This window comes from Macaca thibetana, chromosome 13 (genome assembly GCF_024542745.1).
Source record: "Macaca thibetana thibetana isolate TM-01 chromosome 13, ASM2454274v1, whole genome shotgun sequence".
In the NCBI taxonomy this organism is placed as follows: Eukaryota; Metazoa; Chordata; class Mammalia; order Primates; family Cercopithecidae; genus Macaca; species Macaca thibetana.
This window is the reverse complement of record NC_065590.1, coordinates 80185030-80208505: the sequence shown is the minus strand read 5'-3', so window position 1 is coordinate 80208505 and position 23476 is coordinate 80185030. Positions and strand designations below refer to the sequence as shown.

Here is a 23476-nt window from a genome sequence, read left to right as displayed (position 1 = left end):
GCTGACCAATGGTAGTGAGCTTTACTGGGCGGGTCGCCAGCTGCAGCCGCGGCCAATAGGCGAGAGACTTCTTGTTTCCTGGCAGAGCGGGGTCCCGGCACCGCGGCGCTCGGGTGTTTTTGGGGGCCCGGGTGGAGGGCCCGGGTGCCGGGGCCCGAGGTGCGGCCTCGCTAGCGGGAGAGGGAGCGGGATCACCGGCCCGGAGAGAGGTGAGGGGCTCTGCGCGGACTACGGGCCTCGCCAGCCCCGGCCCCGCCAGCCCCGGCCCCGCCCCCTTCTCTCAGCCCCTTCAGCCCAAGCCCTTCGAAGGCCACCCCGCCCCCGCCCCCCTCCCCCGCCCTGGCTTCCGCGGTGCCAACCCCGTGCAGCTCCGTGGCCTCACCTCTGACTCCTAGGCCCTCCCTGCCCAACCCCCTGCCGCGGGAGTCCGTCTCGACCCCTCCCATGCCTCCCAGTCCCACCCTGCCCAGGACAAGCCCGCTCGGTGTGAACGGTTCCCCGCGAGTCGAGGGTGGAGAAGCCAGCCTCCTGCCCCCGAGTGGTACTCTAGCAGCCCACCTCTTTTAGGGGTGCTCAGAACACCCATTACTCATCCACAACTACTAGGGTAGCTTTCGCAGGGTGCAGTGCTTACGGGGCGGAAGGGTTTGGAAACATCCCCATGCCCTGGCTGGAATGGAGCTCCTGTCGCTAGGTGAGCCCAGTAGCCTTTGGCTTGGCAGAGGCCACGCTGTTATAATTTTCCTCCATACTAGGCATAAGGTAGTAACAAAAAAGGAAGAACCAGCCCTTACAGGGCTCAGGGGAGCAACACGAGAATGTCCGCTCAGTACTTGAGGACAGAGGCTGGAGAGAGGACTACCCATTTACACTGAGAACCTCCGTTCCTCTCTCTGCTCTGTGCTGGAGAGTGCAGAGCCAGAGATCCAGAACGGCCCATCTCTAAAGGTGGCCATGTATGGTGGTGAGTGTATCTTGGCTAGGTTTGGGAAATCCGACCTCTCTGATTATATTCTCTAATCTTTGGGCTGCAAAGCAGCTGAGAGTTTAGTATTTTTCAACATAGTTAAGCCACTGTGTTTTATTTGGGAACAGCCAAGCTAAAGTAAAATGTGGTCCCTTTAGGTCATTTACAACCCTTAGTGTTGAAGTACAGAGTGCTGCTCTCTCTTGGCCTCTGCTGGAAGACCACTTCTGTGTTTTCTAAGATGGAGAGAGCCTTTTGTTTCATAGGGCACTCCCTAAGAATAGCTCTTATTTATCCAGAGATACCCAGAAAACTCTTCCCTTTCCTCTTTAACCTAACCCTGTTTTTCCCCAGCTCTCAGGGCCAGAGCGGGGCAAGAGGATGCTTTCCCAGCCCCACCATGGAGCTGCGCTGTGGGGGATTGCTGTTCAGTTCTCGCTTTGATTCAGGGAATCTAGCCCACGTGGAGAAGGTGGAATCTTTGTCCATTGATGGGGAAGGGGTAGGAGGTGGGGCGTCAGCCCTGACCAGTGGCATTGCCTCTTCCCCTGACTATGAATTCAATGTGTGGACCCGACCAGACTGTGCTGAAACGGAATTTGAGAATGGGAACAGGTATATGGAACGAAATGGAGGGTGGAAGAAGGCTCCAAACCCATGCTTCAGTTAGCCCTGTGCCTTACCTGTTCATAGCAGCATGCTACCTGTCCTCTTCTGACCCGTCCTCCCTCCTTTCTGCTTGCCAAATAGCCCTGTCCCAGTTTGGCTGGCTCCAGCTCTCCCACAGATCCTATCTCCAACCCTTCCACATACCTCTCTCTTACTCTGGTCCTCAGGTCATGGTTCTACTTCAGCGTCCGGGGAGGAACACCAGGAAAACTCATCAAGATCAACATTATGAACATGAACAAGCAGAGCAAGCTGTATTCCCAGGGCATGGCCCCCTTTGTGCGCACACTGCCCACCCGGCCACGCTGGGAACGCATTCGAGACCGGCCCACCTTTGAGGTAAGTTCTCCATGAGGAGGAAAGAAAGAATTGGGTGCTAAAAGTAGACAGGAAAGTAAAGCGTTTTTGTCCTTGAGACAAGTATGAGGCAGGTGGGACAACAGGTTTAAGTATCAGCTTTTTCTCCAGTGTCAGCTGGAGTCCAAGATGAGCCCCCGCCTCAGGAAGCCTAGAAGGAGCCCCTTTTCATATAGAAAGTGTCAGAGGGAGGGAAGTTGGTAAAGGTGATAAGGGTGTGAGGTCAGGTCCTGGTGGTCCCAGTAGGAGCTCAGTTCTGACAATGGCGTGTTGCCCTCCCTCTTCCTCCTCTGCTCCTCAGATGACAGAGACACAGTTTGTGTTATCCTTTGTTCACCGTTTCCTGGAGGGCCGTGGGGCCACCACCTTCTTCGCCTTCTGCTACCCCTTCTCCTACAGTGACTGCCAGGATTTGCTAAACCAGCTAGACCAGCGCTTTCCGGAGAACCACCCTACCCATAGCAGGTGCCAGCCCCATTCTTACTCCTGCCACACAGTCCTGGATCAGACAGCACCTCCACTACATCTGGAATTTTGCCCTTAGAGCTCTGAACCAAACTTTCATCAGTCTTTTTTTGTATAGAATGTACAGACAGGACTTCGGGTACCTTTGAAAACTATGTTTCTGTATGACCCTGATCTCAGCATATCAACACCTGCCCTCCACTCTTTTACCTGCCCAGTTCAGACCTCTTACTAGCCCAGCTCCCATCAGTTATCCAGAGTTTAGCCAGCACTATGTGACTCAGTACACCTTTTTTATCTGCCCCCACGGAGAACAACTCCAACTACATAAAGTATTCTAGGAAGGCACAAACTGGGGAAAAACAAGTTCACCCTGTCCTGTACTCTTCATTCTGGCAATGTAAGCCCACTCAAATCCTTAGCCTCATTTAACATTGTGAGGGACTATAAGGCCCCAAAGGTTAGGTGAAGGACCAGATTTTGCAAATCCTGGGCTGGTGACAAGGCCTACCTCTTACTAGGACTTTAGGGACTTCTCCTGGCTTAATTATTTTTCCCATGTAGCCCCCTGGATACCATCTATTACCATCGGGAGCTCCTTTGCTATTCTCTGGATGGACTTCGTGTAGATCTGCTGACGATCACTTCCTGCCATGGCCTTCGAGAAGATCGAGAGCCCCGTCTAGAGCAGCTATTTCCTGATACCAGCACCCCTCGACCATTCCGTTTCGCAGGCAAGAGAGTGAGTGGAAATAGCATAAAGGTAGTTCTTTGGCCTTTGTCTAGCATCAGGTACTGTTGATAGCTAAAGACTATGTTATCTCTAGGCATCTTGGACACGGCCTCTGCCGGCAACTTGTGGCAAGGGTGATGGCCCCAGCTCCACTTGCAGACTCAGCCAACTGGAAATCCAGCAGCTATTCCTGCCTCATCCATGACAACCCCCATATACTGTCAAAGTAGAACTATAGTGTAACTGACTTAATGTCTGCTCTCCTCTCTACCTCAGATATTCTTCTTAAGCAGCAGAGTACACCCAGGGGAGACTCCATCTAGCTTTGTCTTCAATGGCTTTCTGGACTTCATCCTCCGACCTGATGATCCCCGGGCCCAAACCCTACGTCGCCTCTTCGTCTTTAAGCTGATTCCCATGTTGAACCCTGATGGTGTGGTTCGGGGACACTACCGGTAAGTGGCTTCCCCAGCCTGTCTGGACTGTTCCCATTCCCCCTCATGCCCTGCATCTCAGTGAAATTCTGTCAGCCTTCTGGCTTCTCCTGTGTTCCCAGTCCTCTTGCATCCTAATAAAGGCAAGCCCATCTCATCTTCCTGAGAAAGCATGAGATCATATCTAGTGGCACTCCCAGAAAGGAACCAAACCAGGATGACTGCAGGCCCATCTGGGTGGAGGCAGCTACCCTGAGGAAGCTCCTTAGGGTTCTATGGGGTAAGGGTGACAGCAGATCAAAGAGAGGCCCTGTCTTCAATTCTTTCTTTCCTAACGCAGCTTCAGTCTCACATTTGATAAGTCAGTCTCCTGTGGTCTCCTTCTCATCTACACTAGTGTCTCCTTCACTGGCCCAGTCCTCTAGAACCTGCTTCAGTCCTTGTTTTCCTACAGCACAGACTCACGTGGAGTGAATCTGAACCGTCAGTACCTGAAGCCTGATGCTGTCCTGCACCCAGCCATCTATGGGGCCAAAGCTGTGCTTCTCTACCACCATGTGCACTCTCGTCTGAACTCCCAGAGTTCCTCTGAGCACCAGCCCAGTCCCTGTCTCCCTCCTGATGCTCCTGTTTCTGACCTGGAGAAAGCCAACAATCTCCAAAATGAAGCTCAGTGTGGGCACTCAGCTGACATGGATAACGCTGAAGCCTGGAAACAAACAGAGCCAGCAGAACAGAAGCTCAACAGTGTGTGGATTGTGCCACAACAGTCTGCAGCGCTTGAAGAGCCAGCCCCTGACACCATCCCCCCCAAAGAGAGTGGCGTTGCTTACTATGTGGACCTGCATGGACATGCTTCCAAAAGGGGCTGCTTCATGTACGGAAACAGCTTTAGTGATGAGAGCACCCAGGTGGGAGTCCTAAGAATGTCATGTGAGTGTGCGAAATGTTGCAGGTTAGGAGATGGGGTTGGGCCATGAACAGAGGGAAGATAGCCTTAGGTAGCCTTCTGGCAGGAAGGCCTGTGTAGACTACCTCTGAAAAAGCTTTGAAGGGCCAAGAAGAGATGGCACAGAGGGCTTATGTCTCAATTGTTACATCATGAAGTTTTTTTAAGGGTCAAGCTAACTGCATTATAGTCTTCGCTAGAGTCTGGGAATCCAGAGAAGGAAGATTTTGCATGGTTGGAGGAAAGAAGCTAAAAGCTTTAAAAAAAAAGAATTGCTTCCCAACACTTAGAAGTAATGTCAAACTGAGAATTCAAGCAGCACTGATTACTGTTAATGGTTGTGATGGTATCTGCTGTGTATTAAGTCACACGGTCGCATACTTGCCATCTCTTCCTTGCCCCTTGTCCCTTCTGTCTCTCCTTCTGAGTTGACTTTTCTTCCCCAAACAGGTGGAAAACATGCTGTATCCAAAGCTCATCTCCTTGAACTCAGCCCACTTCGACTTCCAGGGCTGCAATTTCTCAGAGAAGAATATGTATGCCCGAGACCGTAGAGATGGCCAGTCTAAAGAGGGAAGCGGCCGTGTTGCAATCTACAAAGCCTCAGGGATAATCCACAGGTTGGGTGGAAGCTGAGATATAGTTGATGAAATAGCTTCCCTAAAGAAAACAGCTTAGCCGGGTGTGGTGGCGCATGCCTGTAATCCCAGCTACTCAGGAGGCTGAGGCAGGAGAATTGCTTGAACCTGGGAGGCAGAGGTTGTGGCGAGCCGAGATCACACCATTGCACTCCAGCCTGGGCAACAAGAGCGAAACTCCGTCTCAAAAAAAAAAAAAGAAAACAACACCCGGTTCAGGGTGTTTGAGAGGGAGGGGACCACCTGAGTCTTCTTAAAAGAGAACCTCACAATTAGCATTATTGTCTTTAGTCTAGGACTCTATTTTTGGGGGACTCCCTGGGTATATGATACAGTACCAGGGTCAGCTGCTAGTTGCTATGGATTATTAGCACTTTCATTTGTGTTCACTTTTTTCCAAGTGATTGCCTCCTTAGATCACATAAACTGTTCTCTGTGGTTCTGTCCTGGTATCTGTTCAGGCGGGACACTGATAAAGGTCTTTATGTCTTAGCTACACACTTGAATGCAACTACAACACTGGACGCTCAGTAAACAGCATCCCTGCTGCCTGCCATGACAATGGGCGTGCCAGCCCCCCTCCCCCGCCGGCTTTCCCCTCCAGATACACTGTGGAACTATTTGAGCAGGTATGAATACATGGTGTAAGTGGGAAAAGGGAGAAACCTTATAGCCTGGAAAGGCCTTCACTCCTAATGCCTGACTCTAAGGTCCTCTGAAGAGATATTCATCACTATGGCCCTCTCACCACTATGGTTATTTTCCTCAGTTAACAGGAGCATAACTGTGACTATAATAGTATTGAAAGGATGAACAGGCACTATATCTGACCCCACATCACAGAGAATCCCCTAGCACCTCTGAGTCAGATTCTTTGCCTCTGGGCTTGTCTTTCTCATTCTATTGGGTTTATTAGTTCCTGGGCTCAAAAGCACCCTGACTGCAGTGGTCTTGATGACTCCCATTATCCTAATAGAACTGGCCGGTTGCAGTGGCTCATGGCTGTAATCTCAGCACTTTGGGAGGCTGAGGCAGGCAGATCACCACCTGAGGTCAGGAGTTCGAGACCAGCCTAGCCAATATGGTGAAACCCCATCTCTATTAAAAATACAAAAATTAATGGTGGCACATGCCTATAGTCCCAGCTGCTCGGGAGGCTGAGGCAGGAGAATCACTTGAACCCGGGAGGCAGAGATTGCAGTGAGCTGAGATTGCACGCCACTGTACTACAGCCTGGGCGACAGAGCAAGAATCCGTCTCAAAAAAAAAAAAATAGAGCAGAAAGAGCTGCAGGTTACAGAAGGGATTCAAACCCCTTTCCTGCTAGGAGAATTCCTTCATGGTGCCAGCCAGAAAGAAAGGACACACCCTGCCCCTCATAATGGAAGAGGGCCCCCAAATTGGTGGTAGTTTAGGGAACAGCTCCAAATCCATTTGTAATAAACAGCCTGGGCACAAAGGTTAGGGCATCCAATGAGCAAATTATAGGTCTGGCCCCTCCTTCCCTTCCACTGTGCTGTGTACCCACCCCAAGGTAGCAGCCTGGATGGGAGGACCAGCATGCTGAGCCAAACTGGACTACCCCACAGGTGGGACGAGCTATGGCCATCGCAGCTCTGGACATGGCGGAATGTAATCCGTGGCCCCGAATTGTACTGTCAGAGCACAGCAGCCTTACTAATCTTCGGGCCTGGATGCTGAAACATGTACGCAACAGCCGAGGCCTAAGCAGCACTCTGAATGTGGGTGTCAGCAAGAAGAGGGGCCCTCGAACTCCACCCAAAAGTCACAAGTAAGGCCAGCAAAATAGGAGGGAGAAAGGGTAGGACAGTGGGACAGGGCTCTAGAGCTAGGAGTTCCAAGGGATTTATATTCCTTTTCCATCCTCCTTAAAGTGCCAAATGGCAAATATTTTCAGGGTAAATTAAAATTAGTAAGATTAGTTTATTTTTTGAAAATGGGATCCTCTTCCCTTTTACTCTGAGCTACATACATCTAAGAGATCTGAGTATCAGGCTAGGGATTCACTGCTGCAGAGCCCTGCACAAAATCAAATATAATTGCAGTGGGGCAGGCCTCAGCTTCCAACGGTTGTGAATGACTGACTGAAGGGAGTTCAAGGGTCAGTGCCAAGGCAGTAGGGGGAAAATTCATTGGGAGATAAAGCTGCTCAGGGATGGCTGTTATGACATTTTGAGATTAGCTGGTATTCCCCAGATAGATACTTCATCCACGGACATGAATTCCCCACTTTTCCCTTGGAATGGGTCCCTGTACCTTTTTACCCCAGAGGTGAAGCTTTACTGAGCAGCAGATCCTAGGGAAAGCCTTAGGACACAACCTTCCTGGCCCAGGTTTAACTGGCATCTGCTTCTTTGCAGTGGGTTGCCTGTTTCCTGCTCCGAAAACACCTTGAGCCGGGCACGAAGTTTTAGCACTGGCACAAGTGCTGGTGGTAGCAGCAGCAGCCAACAAAATTCTCCACAGATGAAGAATTCCCCCAGCTTTCCTTTTCATGGCAGTCGGCCTGCAGGGCTGCCAGGCCTGGGCTCTAGTACCCAAAAGGTCACCCACCGGGTGCTGGGCCCCGTCAGAGGTAAGCCAGTCTGGGAGCCCCTGCAACATGTGTTTGGTTGTCTGGGACACTGCTGGGGGAAGTAAGAGCTTGAAGATATACTCTTGGCCCAGGACCAAGGGGTGAATCAATAAAATTAGTTTGTAGCAGAACCTGTGGCCTCTCCTACGACCTTGGTGTTCCCTGCGGCATGATTCCACAGTGGTATTGTGTGTGGCCAGAGGGGGAAGTCTGGGTATCTGGGCTTCAGTGCATGCTAGGAGCCAGGGAAGTTTCCAAGGATGAAACACTAGCTGAAGCAGTGCCAAACAGGACATGGAGCCTCCACGTCAAGGATAATGTCAGTCTGTCTTCATGGGGGCAGTTAAGGGAATGTCCTGAGAATCCAAATTGCAGCACTACAGAATGATGGGGAATCTTATCTGTGGTCTTTATGGGCTAAAATTGTTCCTGGCTTCAGAGCTCACTAAGAAAGTGGTATCAGGCCGGGCACAGTAGCGGCTCACGCTTGTAATCCTAGCACTATGGGAGGCTGAGGCAGTCAGATCACTTGAGGCCAGGAGTTCAAGAACAGCCTGGCCGACATGGTGAAACCTCGTCTCTATTAAAAATACAAAAATTAGCCAGGCATGGTGGTGCACACCTGTAATCCCAGTTACTCAGGTAACTGAGGCAGAAGAATTGCTTGAACCCAGGAGGTGGAGGCTGCAGTGAGCCAAGATCGTACCACTGCACTCCAGCCTGGGCAACAGAGCAAGACTCTGCCTCAAATAAAGAAAAGAAAGTGATATCAGAAGGATTCTAACTCTTCCAAAGAAAAATGGAACAACTGCAGACAATTTCTTTCCTAGGTATAAAATGCAGCAGTCTAGCTCTTTCCAGCAGTGAGCACAGTTGCTTAACTGTCCATTAGTACCCCCCTGGGTTTTGCCTAATGAAACCCTGCCTGATAAGATTCTGGGTCAAAATTATATACCAGAAACAGATGGGCCTTTAGGGAAAAAGAGGAAATTAACGGGAGTAACCTGGATTGCAAAGGGGAAGAGATTGTTGTAGTGCCACTTCTGGAAATATGCTAAACCACAAATCAATATTGTACTGGCCTCTGCACTACAGAAATCTTGCCCAGAGTATGGAGGCTTGTCAGCTGGGGCTAAGTCTTGCAGCATATTCATCCTTGTTAGCTTTTCCCAGCTTGCACCCTAGCTATTGGTACAGACCAGACATGTGCTGTGTCAGTGGCTGTGTAAATCTGACTGCTAGTGAGAGAAGCCATGGAGGAGAGGGCGATGGTCCTTACCAGCTGTGACCATTGAAATATTCTATCCCTGACAGGCAACTTGATTATCTGCTTGTATTCCAAGCCCCATTGTTTGAGAGTCTATCTTCATTAGGAAAGGACACTTGTACACTGTGTTTGAAAAATAAAGTAATAATAATGCCTTATATTTACACAGCATTTAACAGTGAACAAGATAATATCACATATATAAATTTCACTTAATCCTCACAAGGACCCTATGGGATGGATGGTGTTTCCATTTTTCCAACAAGGAAGCTGAGGCTATTTAAGAATGGTTTCTCCAAGATTGCACAGCTATTCTAACTTATATCTTCTCATGCTCCAGTATGCCTAGTTTCCCATGGTAAATCTACATAAAGTTCTTCTTCTATTTCTTTTCCTTTCTTTTTTTGAGACGGAGTTTCGCCCTTTCACCAAGGTTGGAGTGAAGTGGTGCAATCTCAGCTCACTGCAACCTTCCACCCACTGGGTTCAAGCGATTCTTCTGCCTCAGCCTCCTGAGTAGCTGGGATTACAGGCGCCCGCCACCACACCCAGCTAATTTTTGTATTTTTAGTAGAGATGGGGTTTCGCCACGTTGGCCAGGCTGGTCCTGAACTCTTTACCTCAAGTGATCCACCAACCTCAGCCTTCCAAAGTGCTAGGATTACAGGCATGAGCCACTGTACCCAACCTCTTTCTTTTTTGGTCAGCCTCTTCTAGCTCTTAACTCATAGTTCCTGGGAATACCTTCATCAGCATCCTAAGTTCTTCTTTCCTCACTACAAAGGGAAATAGTAAAGAGCCTTTTTTAGGTTGTCACTGGAATATTCTAGGCCCCTCTTTTTATTTGAGACAGTTTCGCTCTGTTACCCAGGCTGGAGTGCAGTGGTGCAATCTCGGCTCACTGCAACCTCTGCCTCCTGGGTTCAAGCGATTCTCCTGCCTCAGCCTCCCAAGTAGCTGGGATTACAGGTACCCACCACCATGCCCAACTAATTTTTTGTATTTTTAGTACAGATGGGGATTCACTATGTTTGCCAGGCTGGTCTCGAACACCTGACCTGAGGCGATCCACCGCCTCAGCCTCCCAAAGTGCTGGGACTACAGGCATGAACCACTGTGCCCGTCTAGGCTTTTTTTCTTTTGAGATGGAGTTTCGCTCTTGTTACCCAGGCTGGAGTGCAATGGCGCGATCTCGGCTCACCACAACCTCCGCCTCCCAGGTTCAAGTGATTCTCCTGCCTCAGCCTCCTGAGTAGCTGGGATTACAGGGATGCGCCTTGACTCCTGGCTAATTTTTTTTTTGTATTTTTAGTAGAGACAGGTTTCTCCATGTTGGTCAGGCTGGTCTCAAACTCCTGACCTCAGGCGATCCACCCGCCTCAGCCTCCCAAAGTGCTGGGATTACAGGCGTGAGCCACTGTGCCTGGCTAGGCACTTTTTAATCACTATTTTATTGACATCCTCCCTGCCCCGCTTCCAATGCACAACACTGCATTGAGCTCCTTGAGGTGAAGGACATGTATTCTATTTCTCTGTTACTTCCCCCTACCAATAGAAAATATGCACAGTCAGTACCAAGTAATTCCTGGTTGACTGACTTGAAACTTAATAGGGGAAACAGGACAGTAAATACAACATGAGAGCGCACACACACTGTAAACATCCTGGGGGTTTGGGGAACTACTGTGGTAGATAAACACAAGAGTAATTAACTGAATAATGTTCCGTTAAGAAATAATTTGAAAAATAGGTAGCCAATAGTTTGACAGAAACATTCCCAAAGTGAGAAATGACAGCCAGGAGCAGGAACAGAGCTGGTGGGTGGAGAGGACAAAAAAACATGTATATCTAGGTGGGTATGCAAAAGGCCAAGCCCATCACCAAGGAGATTAGGTGAAGAGAGAATTAGCTGAAATGTCTTGAGAACAAGGATTATGAGCTTAACTGAGACAATGGCAACAATTGTGTGTGTCTACGAATGGGAATAAACCTAAGACTGTGTAAGACACTGTCTATGAACTGTACATATTGGACAGGAAACGGGAGGTGAGATGACCAGAGCCAGTACCAGTATCTGGAAAGGAGAGATAAGTATTAGAAAGAGAAGTGGCAGGATTCAGTAGAAGACAGAGGAATTAAGAGGGCTTTAAGGCTACTTTTTCCACTGTAAACAAAAGCTTCAGGAAGTGTCTCCTAACACGTGTACTTATGCCCTTGGCACCTAGTCCTATGCCTGGCACTTAGCGATCAGCAAGTATTTGTTGAATGAATAAAAAGCAAGAAGTTGGGAACCAAATGAATGCTTGTCTCACCTTTCTACCCCTCAGAGGACATAAATCAGGTCTGTGATTGTCCCAGGGATTCACTGAGATCTGGAGTGCTACATGGAAGGACAGTTGCAAAGATGTTCAGGGAGGATGACACACAGGGTCTTGGCACAAGTCAAATAACTGCTGCTGTAAATGGCGAGACCTTAGAACACCCATTCTGACTAATTCAGGGGGAGGTCAGTCTCTCCTCAGACCTCTCAGACCTTTGCCCAGTACTATCCTACCACCCCCAAAATGGAACATCTGGCTGGTTACCATAAGATACCATTTCATAACCCCTAGAAGCAGAGCTGATCACGTCACTCTTGCACTCTTGCTTTTTCTTTCTCGCTTGCTTTTACCCTTTCCTGGGGTAGGGTGAAGGTTTGTCCCTTAATATGGTTTCAACATGCCTCTGCGTGTAGATGTTTCTCAAATTATCTAAACTACTTCCTCTATCAAGTTCATGATTTCTGCCTACTGTGCACTGTCAACTGGACATCATCCTGACATCCATTTTAATCACAGAATTACTTGGTTTTGGGCCCTAGACTATCTCTGTCATTGGTGGTAGCTAATGTTTTAGGTTATTTGACTATGGCCACAAGTCTCGATTTCTGATATCCTATTGGCAACCTGTGCCAACTCTCACTAGCCCCCTAACATCTGGTTGTTTCTGATTCTTTTTTTGAGACAGTCTCAGTCAGTCACCCAGGCTGGAGTGCAGTGGCGTGATCACAGCTCACTCCAACCTTTGTGTCCCTGGCTCAAGTGATCCTCCAGCCTCAGCCTCCCTAGTAGCTGGGCCTACAGGTGCACACCACCACACCTGGCTAATTTTTTTTTTTTTTTTTTTTTAAAGTAGAGACGGGGCTTCACCAAGTTGCCCAGGCCGGTCTCAAGCTCCCAGACTCAAGTGATCCAGCCGCCTCAGCCTCCCAAGGCACGTGAGCCACTGTGCCTGACGTTTTTGACTCTTGACCACCGTCTTAACCTATAATTGGTACCCAGCATATCTCCTCATAGTAGCTTCCATCCTGAGATCTCTCCCTTTCTTCTTTATTCATACAAGTAGGTTTTTTTTCCATTCAGATTTTTTTTTTTACCATTTTGTTTTGGAACCTTTTTTTTTTAGACACAGTCTCACTCTGTCTCCCAGGCTGGAGTGCAGTAGCCCATCTCAGCTCACTGCAATCTCTGCCTCCCAAGTTCAGGTGATTCTCCTGCCTCAGCCTCTGGAGTAGCTAGGATTACAGGTGCCCACCACCACGCCCGGCTAATTTTTTGTATTTTTAGTAGAAACGGGGTTTCTCCACATTGGTGAGGCAGGTCTTGAACTCCCGACGTCAGGTGATCTGCCTGCCTCGGCCTCCCAAAGTGCTGGGATTACAGGTGTGAGCCACCATGCCTGACCTGGCTTGGACCTTTCAAAAGTATTCTTGTCACTGCCTGCTAATTCCCAGTGTGGCTGGGAAGATGAAGTTACTGTCACTTCTTAAGTTACAGGATTTTCATATCCAACACGTTTATTAACGGTCAGTTGGCATGCTGGCACCTCTGGTGAATTCAGTTCTATGAAAAGTTAATAGCCCATTGGTTTGAGAGCATTTGGCACCTGCTGTTCCTCTGTGATGAGGAAGGACATGCCAAAGCTGCAAGCCTCCCCACCCCATCCATTTACCATCTGCCCCCCCGGGCCCCACCCTTCAGAACTTGTAGTAGTTTAAGTCTCTAGACATGAGTGGAGCAGAGACAGCTGCCCCAAAGGATATAACTGTATGCTTTAGACTCCTAGAGATGATTGATCCAGCTTATGGTGTATAGTGGGTGTCTGCTGTTCAAGTAAACAAAACATTGATAAAGGTCTCTGGTTTTTCAGGCAGTATTTTACAGGCACTGTGATATATAGTGTTAGAGGCAACAAAGTCCCTACTCCCAAGAAACTCAAGTTCCAGTTAGAAAAAATACTAGCTTATGTTTATTGAGTCCTCTGTGCCTGTAAGTACTTTACACATGCTAACTTAATTAAACAGAAACCATAAACTACTAGCCACACAAACAAAGAATGAAGATAATGAGGAGAGAACAATTAATGCTGCCTGTAATGGTCAAGTAAGCTTCAGAGAGGTAACATTTGAGATGGTACATGAAAGACGGTCACGATTTCATTAGAAAAGGTAACAGTTCCAGAGGAACCACACCCAACTAATAGCCATAGGGTCTATAGCAGAGGGTATGAAGAATCAAATCAGCATCCTACTAAGGATGTGTACACTGGAACTATAGTGGGCAAGGCTTTGAATGTGTAGTAGTCAAAAGTTTAGACTTCATCCTTTAGAAGATCTTCAAGCCCAGTGCAATGGCTCACACCTGTAATCCCAGCACTTTGGGAACTGAGGGAGGAGGATCGCTTGAGCCCAAGAGTTCTAGACCAGCCTGGGCAACATGGTGAGACTCCATCTCCACAAAAAATTTAAAAATTAGCTGGGCTTGGTGGCATGCGCCTGTTGTCCCAGCTACTTGGGATGCAGGAGGTCAAGTCTGCAGTGAGCAATGTTCATGCTACTGCACTACAGCCTAGGTGACAGAGTGAGACCCTGTCTCCAAAAGAAAAGAGAAGTCAGGTGAATGCAGAGATAGAATTGTAGGATTTGATTATACAAATGCAAATCTAAGGAGGAGTAGGAAGATGAAACAAGTTTCTAGCAGTTGCGTTTTGCATGAAGACAGGTAGAATGAAAGAAAGGGAGAGAATGAGTTTTGTTTTGTCAAGGGGACTTTCTTGGGAAGAAATTTCCAGTGGACAATTAGAGCTGGATTTCAGGAGAAAAGGGCTAGAGACTGACTTGGGAGTTTAAGAGTAAGTAGAGCAAGAGAGGCTCAAGGACAGAATGATGGGGGAAGACTTGACACTTAAGGGGCAGGAAGAACAGCTGGAAGAGAAGCAATTAGTCGTAAGAGGGGAACCAAGGAAATCTGTGTTAGCCAAGCTCACTAACTTCTTTGCCAAAAGAATGAACTGGGCCAGGTGCGGTGGCTCATACCTGTAATCCCAATACTTTGGGAGGCCAAGGTGGGTTGATCTCTTGAGCCTAGGAGTTGAAGACCAGCCTGGGCAACATGGCAAAACCCCGTCTCTACTAAAAATACAAAAATTAGGCTGGGTGTGCTGGCTCACACCTGTAATCCCAGAACTGTAGGAGGCCAAGGTGGGCGGATCACAAGGTCAGGGGTTTGAGACCAGCCTGACCAACATGGTGAAACCCCGTCTCTACTAAAAATACAAAAATTAGCCAGGCATGGTGGCACGCGCCTGTAATCCCAGCTACTCAGGAGGCTGAGGCAGGAGAATCACTTGAACCCGGGAGGTGGAGGTTGCAGTGAGCCAAGATCGCACCACTGCACTCCAGCCTGGGCGACACAGCAAGACTCCATCTCAAAAACAAAACTTTAAACAAAAATTAGCTGAGCATGGTAGTGTGCACCTATAGTGCCAGCTACTCAGGAGGCTAGGTAGGAGGATCACCTGAGCCTGGGAGGTTGAGGCTGCAGTGAGCCATGATCGTGCCATTGTGCACTTCTTCAGCCTGGGTGACAGAGTGGAAACCTTTTATCAAACAACAACAACAACAACAAACTGGCAGGATGAAGGCTGGTGGAGAATGGATAACTGTAATAAACGGTAGATCTTTCTACCCATCTTATATTAATAGTTACTTCAGGAGAGGGATGCGGGTCTGATGACAAGCTTGAAAAACAGCATATTTTGACCAGGGAAGCCAGCAAGTCAGTGAAGGCTGCCTCATAATGCCCCACTTATTTGCCCTTTTATCTGCTTGTATCTCTTCCACTCAGAGCCCCGAAGCCAGGACAGGAGACGGCGGCAGCAGCCACTGACCCATCGCCCTGCAGGCAGCCTTGCTCCATCCCCAGCTCCTACTAGTTCTGGCCCAGCCTCCTCACACAAGCTGGGCTCCTGTCTACTGCCCGATTCACTCAACATACCAGGTCTGTACCCGCTGCCACTGAAATCTGGGTTTGCCAGCCTCCTCCGTGGCCAGCCCAGGTTCTTTAAGCCTAGTTGGGAGACCAGCGGCATCAGTTATCCTCTTGGTATCCTAAACCTCTAACACTGGTGCCTTTGTGTAGGAAGCTGGAATTGATTAGTCTTCGTGTAATAAAACAATAGTTAACATTTATTGAACATTTACTATGTGCCAGGCACTGCTCTACACATTTAATCTCATTTAATCCTCATTTTTACAGTTGAGGAACCTGAGGACTTTTTGTCTACCTGCAAAGTGCTACTTACGCAAATTCCCTGACTCCAGGAGCTGGGCAACATTAGACAAAACAGGAGAATGAAAAAAGCATGACAGGTCTTTCTCCTGTCAACACTGCTAAATGTTGTGTGCAGCCGTATCATTCACACAAAACTTAAGCCATCTCTTCTCCTTTAAATTACAGACCCAGCTATATAAAGAAATGGATGGGAATGATTTTAAGATTGTAGTCCAACATGTTTTACCTCACTCAAAGACCCCTACTCCCAACCTGTCTACTCTCCTCAATGGGTAGCACTGAACCCACCAGTCCTGGGTAGAGCTGACTTGATCCTCAAATGCTAAACATATGATTGGGGTAGGCCCTGCGGCCTATAAATTGACACAGGATTTAAGCTTGGGTACATTCCGATTCTAGCCTGGAGTTGCTGCTCCACCCCTTGGACCAGACTAGAGCCTCAACCCGGGGTGAGTTTGCTGCCCAGGCAACATCTGGAGACATTTTTGGTTGTTACACTGAGGAGGGAGATGAGGAAACAGCATATATTGTTTAGAGACTAAGAATGCTACTAAACATCCTACAATGCACAAGACTACTCCCCAGAATTATTCCACCCAAAATGTCAACGTGACAAGGTTGAGAAACCCTGATCCTTTGGAAGTTATCTCCTCTTCTCTGTGACCCCTACCCTGATCAGTTTCCTCTGTTCCCTAGGGAGCGGCTGCTCACTCTTGTCCTCCGGGGACAAACCAGAGGCCGTCATGGTAATCGGGAAAGGTCTGCTAGGGACTGGAGCTCGGATGCCCTGCATCAAGACTCGATTGCAGGTAATATTTTTGGGTCTTCAGCACAACTACTCTGGCAGAACCCAGCAAGGCACTGTTCTGGGTAGTGGGAGGGAAAATGCTCAGCACTGCTTTACTGCCTCTACGCTTGGCCACATCAGAGAGCTTCTCTGGTGCCTGAGTGCCTGTCTGTCCAGTCCCCTTCCTGCCCTCCACCATCCCCATCAGCCAGGTCATTTGCTTGCTTTCAACCTGTCCCTGCCAGATGTACCCCAACTTCAGCCTGCTAGCTTTGGCTTTCCCTGCCCCTGCCCTTAGCTTCTCCTCTCTTTCTGCCCAGACCTGCCCGAGGAGAGTTTCCGCCAGGAGGGGTCCCGGATTCCCCAGGTAACACATTTGGTTGCTGCTGCTAGGAACAGCCCTGCCACCAACTCCGATTCAGTCCAGATCCCCATGCTAGGTAAAGTTGAGTACAGGCAGAAGCTGACTGGATGGGTGAAGTGTACACTGCTCTGGCAGGGGCTGAGGCATAGAGGGCTCTGAGAGAGGTCTACCAACCCTCACTATCTTTCTACACAGTGTTTCTCTACTCACCCAGACCTTAGTCATGGTATAGCCATGGCGGTTAAATGCTGGATCTGTTTGCCACCCCTAGTTATAGACTTGGAGTGCACAGTCATGGACTGAATCCAGGACTTCTCTGGCTATTATCGTGCCTCACCCTCTCAGCTAGAATTCAATGTCCCAGTACCTCTACTGATCCCTATACTACAACACTCTAATGCATGGAAACTCTAGAAGCAAACTAAAAGCAAAAAAACTCATGGAAGAATCTAGCCTCTTAGCACAAACCCTGTCCACACAGGCTAGGCCCAGGTTGGGCCGGGGCTCACCGCCGACTCGCAGAGGGATGAAAGGCTCTTCAGGCCCCACATCCCCTACCCCCCGGACCAGGGAGAGCAGTGAGCTGGAGCCGGGACCCTGCTCTGCTAAACCAGGGTGAGCACTTGGGTCCAGTCCCTCACCCCACCCCTCACTTCTGTCCCCTCATTCCCATTTCTGTCATTCAGAATAATTTTCTGCCTTCCCTACTCCTTTTGAGCACAAAGACTAAATGTACTTTCATTAAGAATCTAGTCCCTGATTTTTTTTTCCCCCACCATGGCCACAGTCTTCAATCCAAAGGAAAAGAAAACAACTTTTAGTTAGGGCCTAAGGCCTAGGAGCTGGCTGGTTCCAGCAAGAGACCACTGTGCAGTAACCAACTTGCCCATCCTTACCCATCTTCATCTTGCTTCACTTCTTTCACTTCCCAGCCCCTGGTTAGCAGAACAGAAGAGGAGCAGAGTTTTCATAGCCCTGATTCCTCTCTCTTCTTTGTTGCAGGCTGCCTCAGGCCAGGCCCCCACGGCCCCGCTCTGCCCCTGCCTTTTCTCCTATATCCTGTAGTCTGTCTGACTCCCCATCCTGGAATTGTTACAGCGGGGGTCCCTTGGGCCAACCTGAGGTTTGTTTTGTCCCTAAATCTCCCCCACTCACTATTTCTCCCCGGGTCTGATAATGCCTTTATGTTGAAGCCCAAGATATAGCCCCAAGATGGGGTAACACGTGGGAAATATGCTAGTTCCCCTCCAGGCCGCTGATTCCATGTGACAGCCCTTAAGTCCTTGGAATGCCAGCCACGCTGTCCAAAGCATTAAAGAGCAGCACCTTGAGACAGAACAAAACAGGGACCTGCCACCCCTTCCTTCCCTCCACAGCACAAGATTTTGGGACCACAAAAAAAAAATCTATATTTTTATATTGGGGGGAGGGAGTAGAAAAGCAAGCCCCTATACTGGGCCCTATTCAGTGGCAGCTTCTTGTTCCATAGGATTAAGGAAGACTTTGAGGAAATAAAAGTTGTTTGGAAAAATCCAGGTGTAGTTGCTTTGTATGTTGTGATGGGTAGAAGGGATGAAGTGAAGTGTGAAGGCCCCTCATACCCTCCATCTTGCCTCAGACTATGTCCTGGAACCCTAGAAAAGAGGGGGAAAGACCTGAGGTAAGGAAAATGCTGCAGCTTTCCTCCGGGGATTCCTTCAGGAAGTAACGTCTATCCATATTCCCTTTATACTTGTGACCCACACTTCAGGCTGGCTCCAAAGCCCCCCCTTCCTTCTCTATAGCTTGGGTCAGCAGCCAACCCCTGGCCTCAGAACATGGAAACAGAATTCTACATCTGTCACCCCCTCACCAAAAACATTCTGCCCAAATGAGGTCTAAACAACCTGGGTAAAGTGGGAGCTATTTAAGAGCCCAAATCCTTATACTTGGATGGTACCCTCGGTACCTTCGTTCCTACCGGTGTCAGTGCCTCCTTACAACTATACTCCCAACTTGGGCATCTACCTATTGAGGACAAGATGGGGACTGTGAGGGTTAGGAAACCCACTCCCATTCTAGCAGGGAACAGTTTACAGGGAGGGGACAGCGCGCTCTCTACTCTGTGCAGATAAAGGGGACCAGTTCTGGACTGTATCACGCTTGGCCCGACACTTTGATTGGAAGTTTCGAACCCTGCTACCCCTGGCGCGGCCTCGCCACTCAGCTCTGGGGGCTGGGCGCTACAGCCCCGGGCCGTTACCTGGGGCGGAGAAAGCGCCACTTTCATTCCTGCTTCTTGGGATTGTTGACGGCCACGTAGTGATAGAGAACAACAAGCAAGAAGAGCGACACGCCCAGCATGTTGGCGAAGATGGCGAGCTGCACGTCGGTGATCATCCTGCGGAGGAGAGAGGGGCTGAGCCGCGCGGGCTGGCGCACTCCTCGCCCTCGCAAGGACCCGTCCTTGCCCCACGGGCCGGCCACGGCCACGGCGGGACTAGCCCCCGGGACGGCGCCTGCGTGCCTCTCACCTGACCAGTCCGGCTCGGCTCCGACGCCGCCAGCGAACAAGCCCGAGGTAGGAGACCTGGACCGGAACTTCGTAGCGCCAACTCAGGCCCGAACCAGCCGCTTCCGGCGGGGGGCGCGGTCGGGACGGCCTCTCTAGCCCCACCGTCTCGTCGGCTCCGCGCGGCGCCCTACGGCCGCGACTGGGGCGGGGCCACGGGCGCGCCTGCGGTGGGAGGTCCAGCCGTAGGGGGTGGGGTGGGGCCGCGGACGCGCGCCTGGGCCGGGCACGGCACAGCTGGTCGCAGCTGGCGTGGCTCGGGAAGCGGCTAGCGAAGCCGTGGTGGCCGCCTCCCCAGGGCGGAGGAGTGGGCTGGGGCGAGGGTGCAGCGGCGGGGCCGGCGGGATACTCCAACCCCCTTCCGGCCCCGGCCCTCGGTACTGCTGCCCACCCTTCGCTTCCCGGCCCGGCCCAACCAGGTGCTTCCTTTGGGCCCTGCCCTCAGTGCCCTCTCCCTGGCTCGGGCGGCGGGGACAGGAGTGGGAGGCGTTGTAGAATGGGGACAGGGCTGGGGCTGCCGGGTGCTCCTTTCTCCGGCGCCAACCTTTGTGACCCACATGCAACCAAGTAGAACCATCCTGCCTTTTGTGATCTGACCAGGATCTTAGCCGGGCTCCCTCCCTCCACGCTACCCCTGGAGCTGGGCGTCGGAAATAGGGCGGACCCTCCCGGAATCAAAACCCAAACCGTGGGACTTCGGCCAAGTGGGAAATCACCCCCCGGATGTGAGGGAGGGAGAAGGGGAGAAATGGAGAAGGGGAGGAAGGGCTGGGACAAGCAAGGGTCCTGGGTTCAGAACAGATTAGGTCGCCGAAGAGAACGAAGAGCGGTGGCTGCGGGTACCCGAGGGTCTCTGGCGAGGGGAGAGGCACCCTGGAACTCTCCAAGCCTCTGCCCAGCCAGAACTTTCTCCCCCCTCACTCCATGCTTTCTCTCAACTTCACCATAAAAGGGAACGGCACCGAGCCAGGCCGGGGCCGGGGGCTGGGCTGTTGCTCTGGAGCTGTCAGGGGTAATGGAAGCCAGTTGCTTTGCGGTAGAGGGGGGCCAGGGCTCAGGGGAGGCCTCTGCTTCTCGGAGCCAAAGAAAACTCTACAGGAGATGCTATGAGCTTGGGACAGGGGACCAGTTTGCCGCCCGTGTGCACGGAGCTGGGGATGCACTATCCCAAAATGGCTTCCCTGGTCTGGGACCATCAACAGTTTGTCCCCCAGGGCTTCAGCCCGGTGACTCCTAAACATAATCCCTGCCTTTAGTAGTCTGTAGTTCCCCTGGCCTCCCCCCACCTCACCACCACCTCACCACCAGCCCCCACTCAATATTTCCCAGAAGCTTCATATTTAGAAAGCCGAGTCCCCTCCACATAACACTGGTGAAACCCCAGACAGGTACTCCCTTATGCATCTCTCAGTTAGCAGTCTGTTTCCAGCTTCCCTCTGGGAGAGTAAGGGTCTAGGTCTTAAGGATTACACATCATTATGCTTCATGTCTCCTGGAAATTTGAAGCAGATCCAAGTCCAACCAAACACTTGGGTCTACTGTTGAATCAGAACTAGCCCTCCCTTTTAAAAATAAGCTCTACCTTTAGGCCGGCCCTGGAAGTTAAACTTTCTAGACTGAAAATGACATGAAAGAAAGCCTTGGAAGTGCTTAAAACCAATTGACCCAGGTGCATAGTATTCTAGACTATCAGAGCCAAAAGGGGCCTTCAGAATCATGAAGAAGGAAACTGGCCAGGCATGGTGGCTCATACCTGTAGTCCCAACATTTTGGGAAGCCAAGGTGGGTGGATCACCTGAGGTCAGGAGTTCGAGACCAGCCTGGCCAATATAGTGAAACCCCGTCTCTAGTAAAAATACAAAAATTAGCTGGTAGTGCACGCCTGTAATCCCAGCTACTCAGGAGGCTGAGACAGGAGACTTGCATGAACCCAGGAGGCAGAGGTTGCAGTGAGCCGAGATTGCACCATTGCACTCCAGCACTCTAGTCTGAGCAACAGAGACCGACCCTGTCTCAGGAAAAAAAAAAAAAAGGGAAGAAAACTGAGGCCCAGCAGGTAATTGATTTCACCAAGTTTCTACAAACTGGTGAAAGAGCAGTGTCACCTCTTCCTCCTACCTCCACTCCATGTTCCAGGTCAGACTGGACTCAGTAGGTTGTCCTAGGGTTAGGCACAAGAGGGAAAGGATTTATTTTAGGACCACCCAGAAATTCATTCACCTCACAGAACTTCCTGTGCCTAGGTCAGTGAGTCTTTATCAGCCTTGAATGGGTCATTTGGCCCAGTGCCTAGAAGAACTGAAACAAAAAACAGTCTATGAGACTGAACTAGACTTAACTAAGAACAGACATATCTCGAACCAAGCTTGGATAGAAAACTATTTGGGAAGTGAGACAGGCACAGCCTCATCCTGGGGGGATTTGGGAGGATGTGGAGGGAAATGACTGGGGGGCACTTGTGGAGCTCAATCTCTGTGATTAGTGTGACATTTTCAAGGAAAGGACTGGCCAGAATTAGGCTCAGGAGTGAGAAAGCAACAAGACCCGGGAGAAGGGGGACTGGGTTCAGGGAGGTGGGCTACTAAAGTATTAAACCTGGAGGAAGAGCTAAAAGGAAAAGTAAAGTGTATCTCTTTGGAGAAAAGTGGGCTTTTGCTCAAGACTCCCCACAAACTTGAATTCCCATGTGGATTGGCATGACCCAAGGTCCAAATCACCTTTTTTTTTTATTTTTTTTTTTATTTTTGATATGAGTCTCGCTCTGTCACCCAGGCTGGAGTGCAGTGATGCAATCTCAGCTCATTGCAACCTCTGCCTCCCAGGTTCAAGCGATTCTCCTGCCTCAGCCTCCTGGGTAGCTGGGATTACAGGAGTGTGCCACCACGCCCAGGTAATTTTTGTATTTTTGGTAGAAACGGGGTTTCACCATGCTGGCCAGGCTGGTCTCCAGCTCCTGACCTCAAGTGATCCTCCTGCTTTGGCTTCCCAAAGTGCTGGGATTACAGGCGTGAGCCACAGCACCAGGCCCCAAATCGTATTATTCCCCCCTTTTCCCTCTCAATATTCAATCCTCTGACAGAGAGGCTAGACATAAAATGCTTCTTATTGCTGGTGCCCACGGCTGTCCTGACCCTGGTCATGAACTCATTGCTCAGTCACTGAAGCTGAATGAATGAGTTAATTGCCTCGTAGGGCCAATTGGCACTAGATCCTTGGAAATTACCCAATTTGGAGAGGTTGTAAAATAGATCATGTCCTAGTGCCACCAGGAACTTAGCTTTTTGGGGGGTCAAGAACTCTTACCAATTGCTTTGGAAATTTATGGCTGCCTGCCAATACCACCACCAGAATGTCACTGCCACCATCACCACTACCACTGCACTCTAACTTTAGTCTCCACTGCAGCCTGTTTGCCCACTCAAGCCAGCAAGGGGAAGCGTCCTCCCTGGTGAACTCAGAGCCACTGATACCTTTGTGATTTCACAAACATTCATGACAGTTCCTAGGTCTTGTCTCCTAATTACATAAAAGCAAATGAAATGCAACCTACTGCAACTATATTTCAAAGCCAATATTTTTTACTTGATACACTTAAATTATACACAGATTTTTGAACTTCAGAGTGTAGGAGAGGGAATGGGTAACAACTGGGCAGTGACAAGATGGCTGGGGTGACTTTTCAGGTTGCGAGAGGCCTCCTAAGGGCAAGGAGAGGGAGAAGAGCAGAGAAAGAAAACCCAGAGCAGCAGCTGGGGCAATCTGGAGGGGAAGTGGGTTGGCTTCCTGCCAGGGCCAGAGCCAGAGCCTGGAGACCAGGGACAAATCTGCAGCCTTCCACTGACAACTTCTTTGAAATCGGGATCTCCTGTGAACATTTCCTTCAAATCTCCCTGTGTGCTGATACCCAGGGCTCTAAGGGGCAACTACAAATTTCCGTTTCTGTTTGTTCCAGCATTTTCACCACCACCCCCACTGTTTTGTCCTGAGTCAGTCTCACTCTGTTGCACAGGCTGGAGCGCAGTGGCGCGATCTTGGCTCACTGCAGCCTCCGCCTCCAGGGCTCAAGAGATTCTCGTGCCTCAGCCTCC

General features: G+C 50.0%; 2 protein-coding genes across 5 annotated transcripts; one reads left to right on the top strand and one right to left on the bottom strand.

Annotated features, from left to right (window-relative positions):
• The first annotated feature begins 38 nt into the window (after nucleotides 1–38).
• Nucleotides 39–18370, top strand: AGBL5 (AGBL carboxypeptidase 5). 4 transcript variants are annotated; one of them, XM_050753785.1, is made up of 15 exons: nucleotides 39–209; nucleotides 1322–1582; nucleotides 1804–1975; nucleotides 2295–2458; nucleotides 3023–3200; nucleotides 3468–3646; nucleotides 4080–4536; nucleotides 5025–5194; nucleotides 5706–5841; nucleotides 6802–7004; nucleotides 7594–7808; nucleotides 15240–15392; nucleotides 16383–16495; nucleotides 17319–17452; nucleotides 17840–18370. In XM_050753785.1, exons 2-15 carry the CDS (start codon nucleotides 1368–1370, stop codon nucleotides 18009–18011), a joined length of 2661 nt encoding a protein of 886 aa, XP_050609742.1. In that variant the 5' UTR covers nucleotides 39–209; nucleotides 1322–1367; the 3' UTR covers nucleotides 18012–18370. The 4 variants fall into 4 exon arrangements, with proteins under 4 accessions (XP_050609742.1, XP_050609743.1, XP_050609741.1 ...); XM_050753786.1 differs by lacking the exon at nucleotides 39–209 and adding an exon at nucleotides 363–694; XM_050753784.1 differs by lacking the exon at nucleotides 39–209 and having other exon boundaries at nucleotides 737–1582.
• Nucleotides 18238–19434, bottom strand: OST4 (oligosaccharyltransferase complex subunit 4, non-catalytic). The gene is made up of 3 exons (XM_050753864.1): nucleotides 19351–19434; nucleotides 19080–19217; nucleotides 18238–18471 (listed from the first exon to the last, which is right to left on the bottom strand). The coding sequence occupies exon 2, from the start codon at nucleotides 19214–19216 to the stop codon at nucleotides 19103–19105; it is 114 nt and encodes a 37-aa protein (XP_050609821.1). The 5' UTR covers nucleotide 19217; nucleotides 19351–19434; the 3' UTR covers nucleotides 18238–18471; nucleotides 19080–19102.
• Nucleotides 19435–23476: the final 4042 nt, after the last annotated feature.

What these genes read in the sequence shown, in the direction of transcription:
- AGBL5 (XM_050753784.1), top strand. Translation starts at nt 1,209, where the DNA reads ATGGAGAGAGCCTTTTGTTTCATAGGGCACTCCCTAAGAATAGCTCTT. An exon ending in TCCGTTTCGCAGGCAAGAGA is followed by an intron (nt 3,201 to 3,467) that starts GTGAGTGGAAAT and finishes TCTCTACCTCAG; the next exon opens with ATATTCTTCTTAAGCAGCAG. An exon ending in GCATCAAGACTCGATTGCAG is followed by an intron (nt 16,496 to 17,318) that starts GTAATATTTTTG and finishes CTGTCCACACAG; the next exon opens with GCTAGGCCCAGGTTGGGCCG.
- OST4 (XM_050753864.1), bottom strand. Translation starts at nt 19,216, where the DNA reads ATGATCACCGACGTGCAGCTCGCCATCTTCGCCAACATGCTGGGCGTG.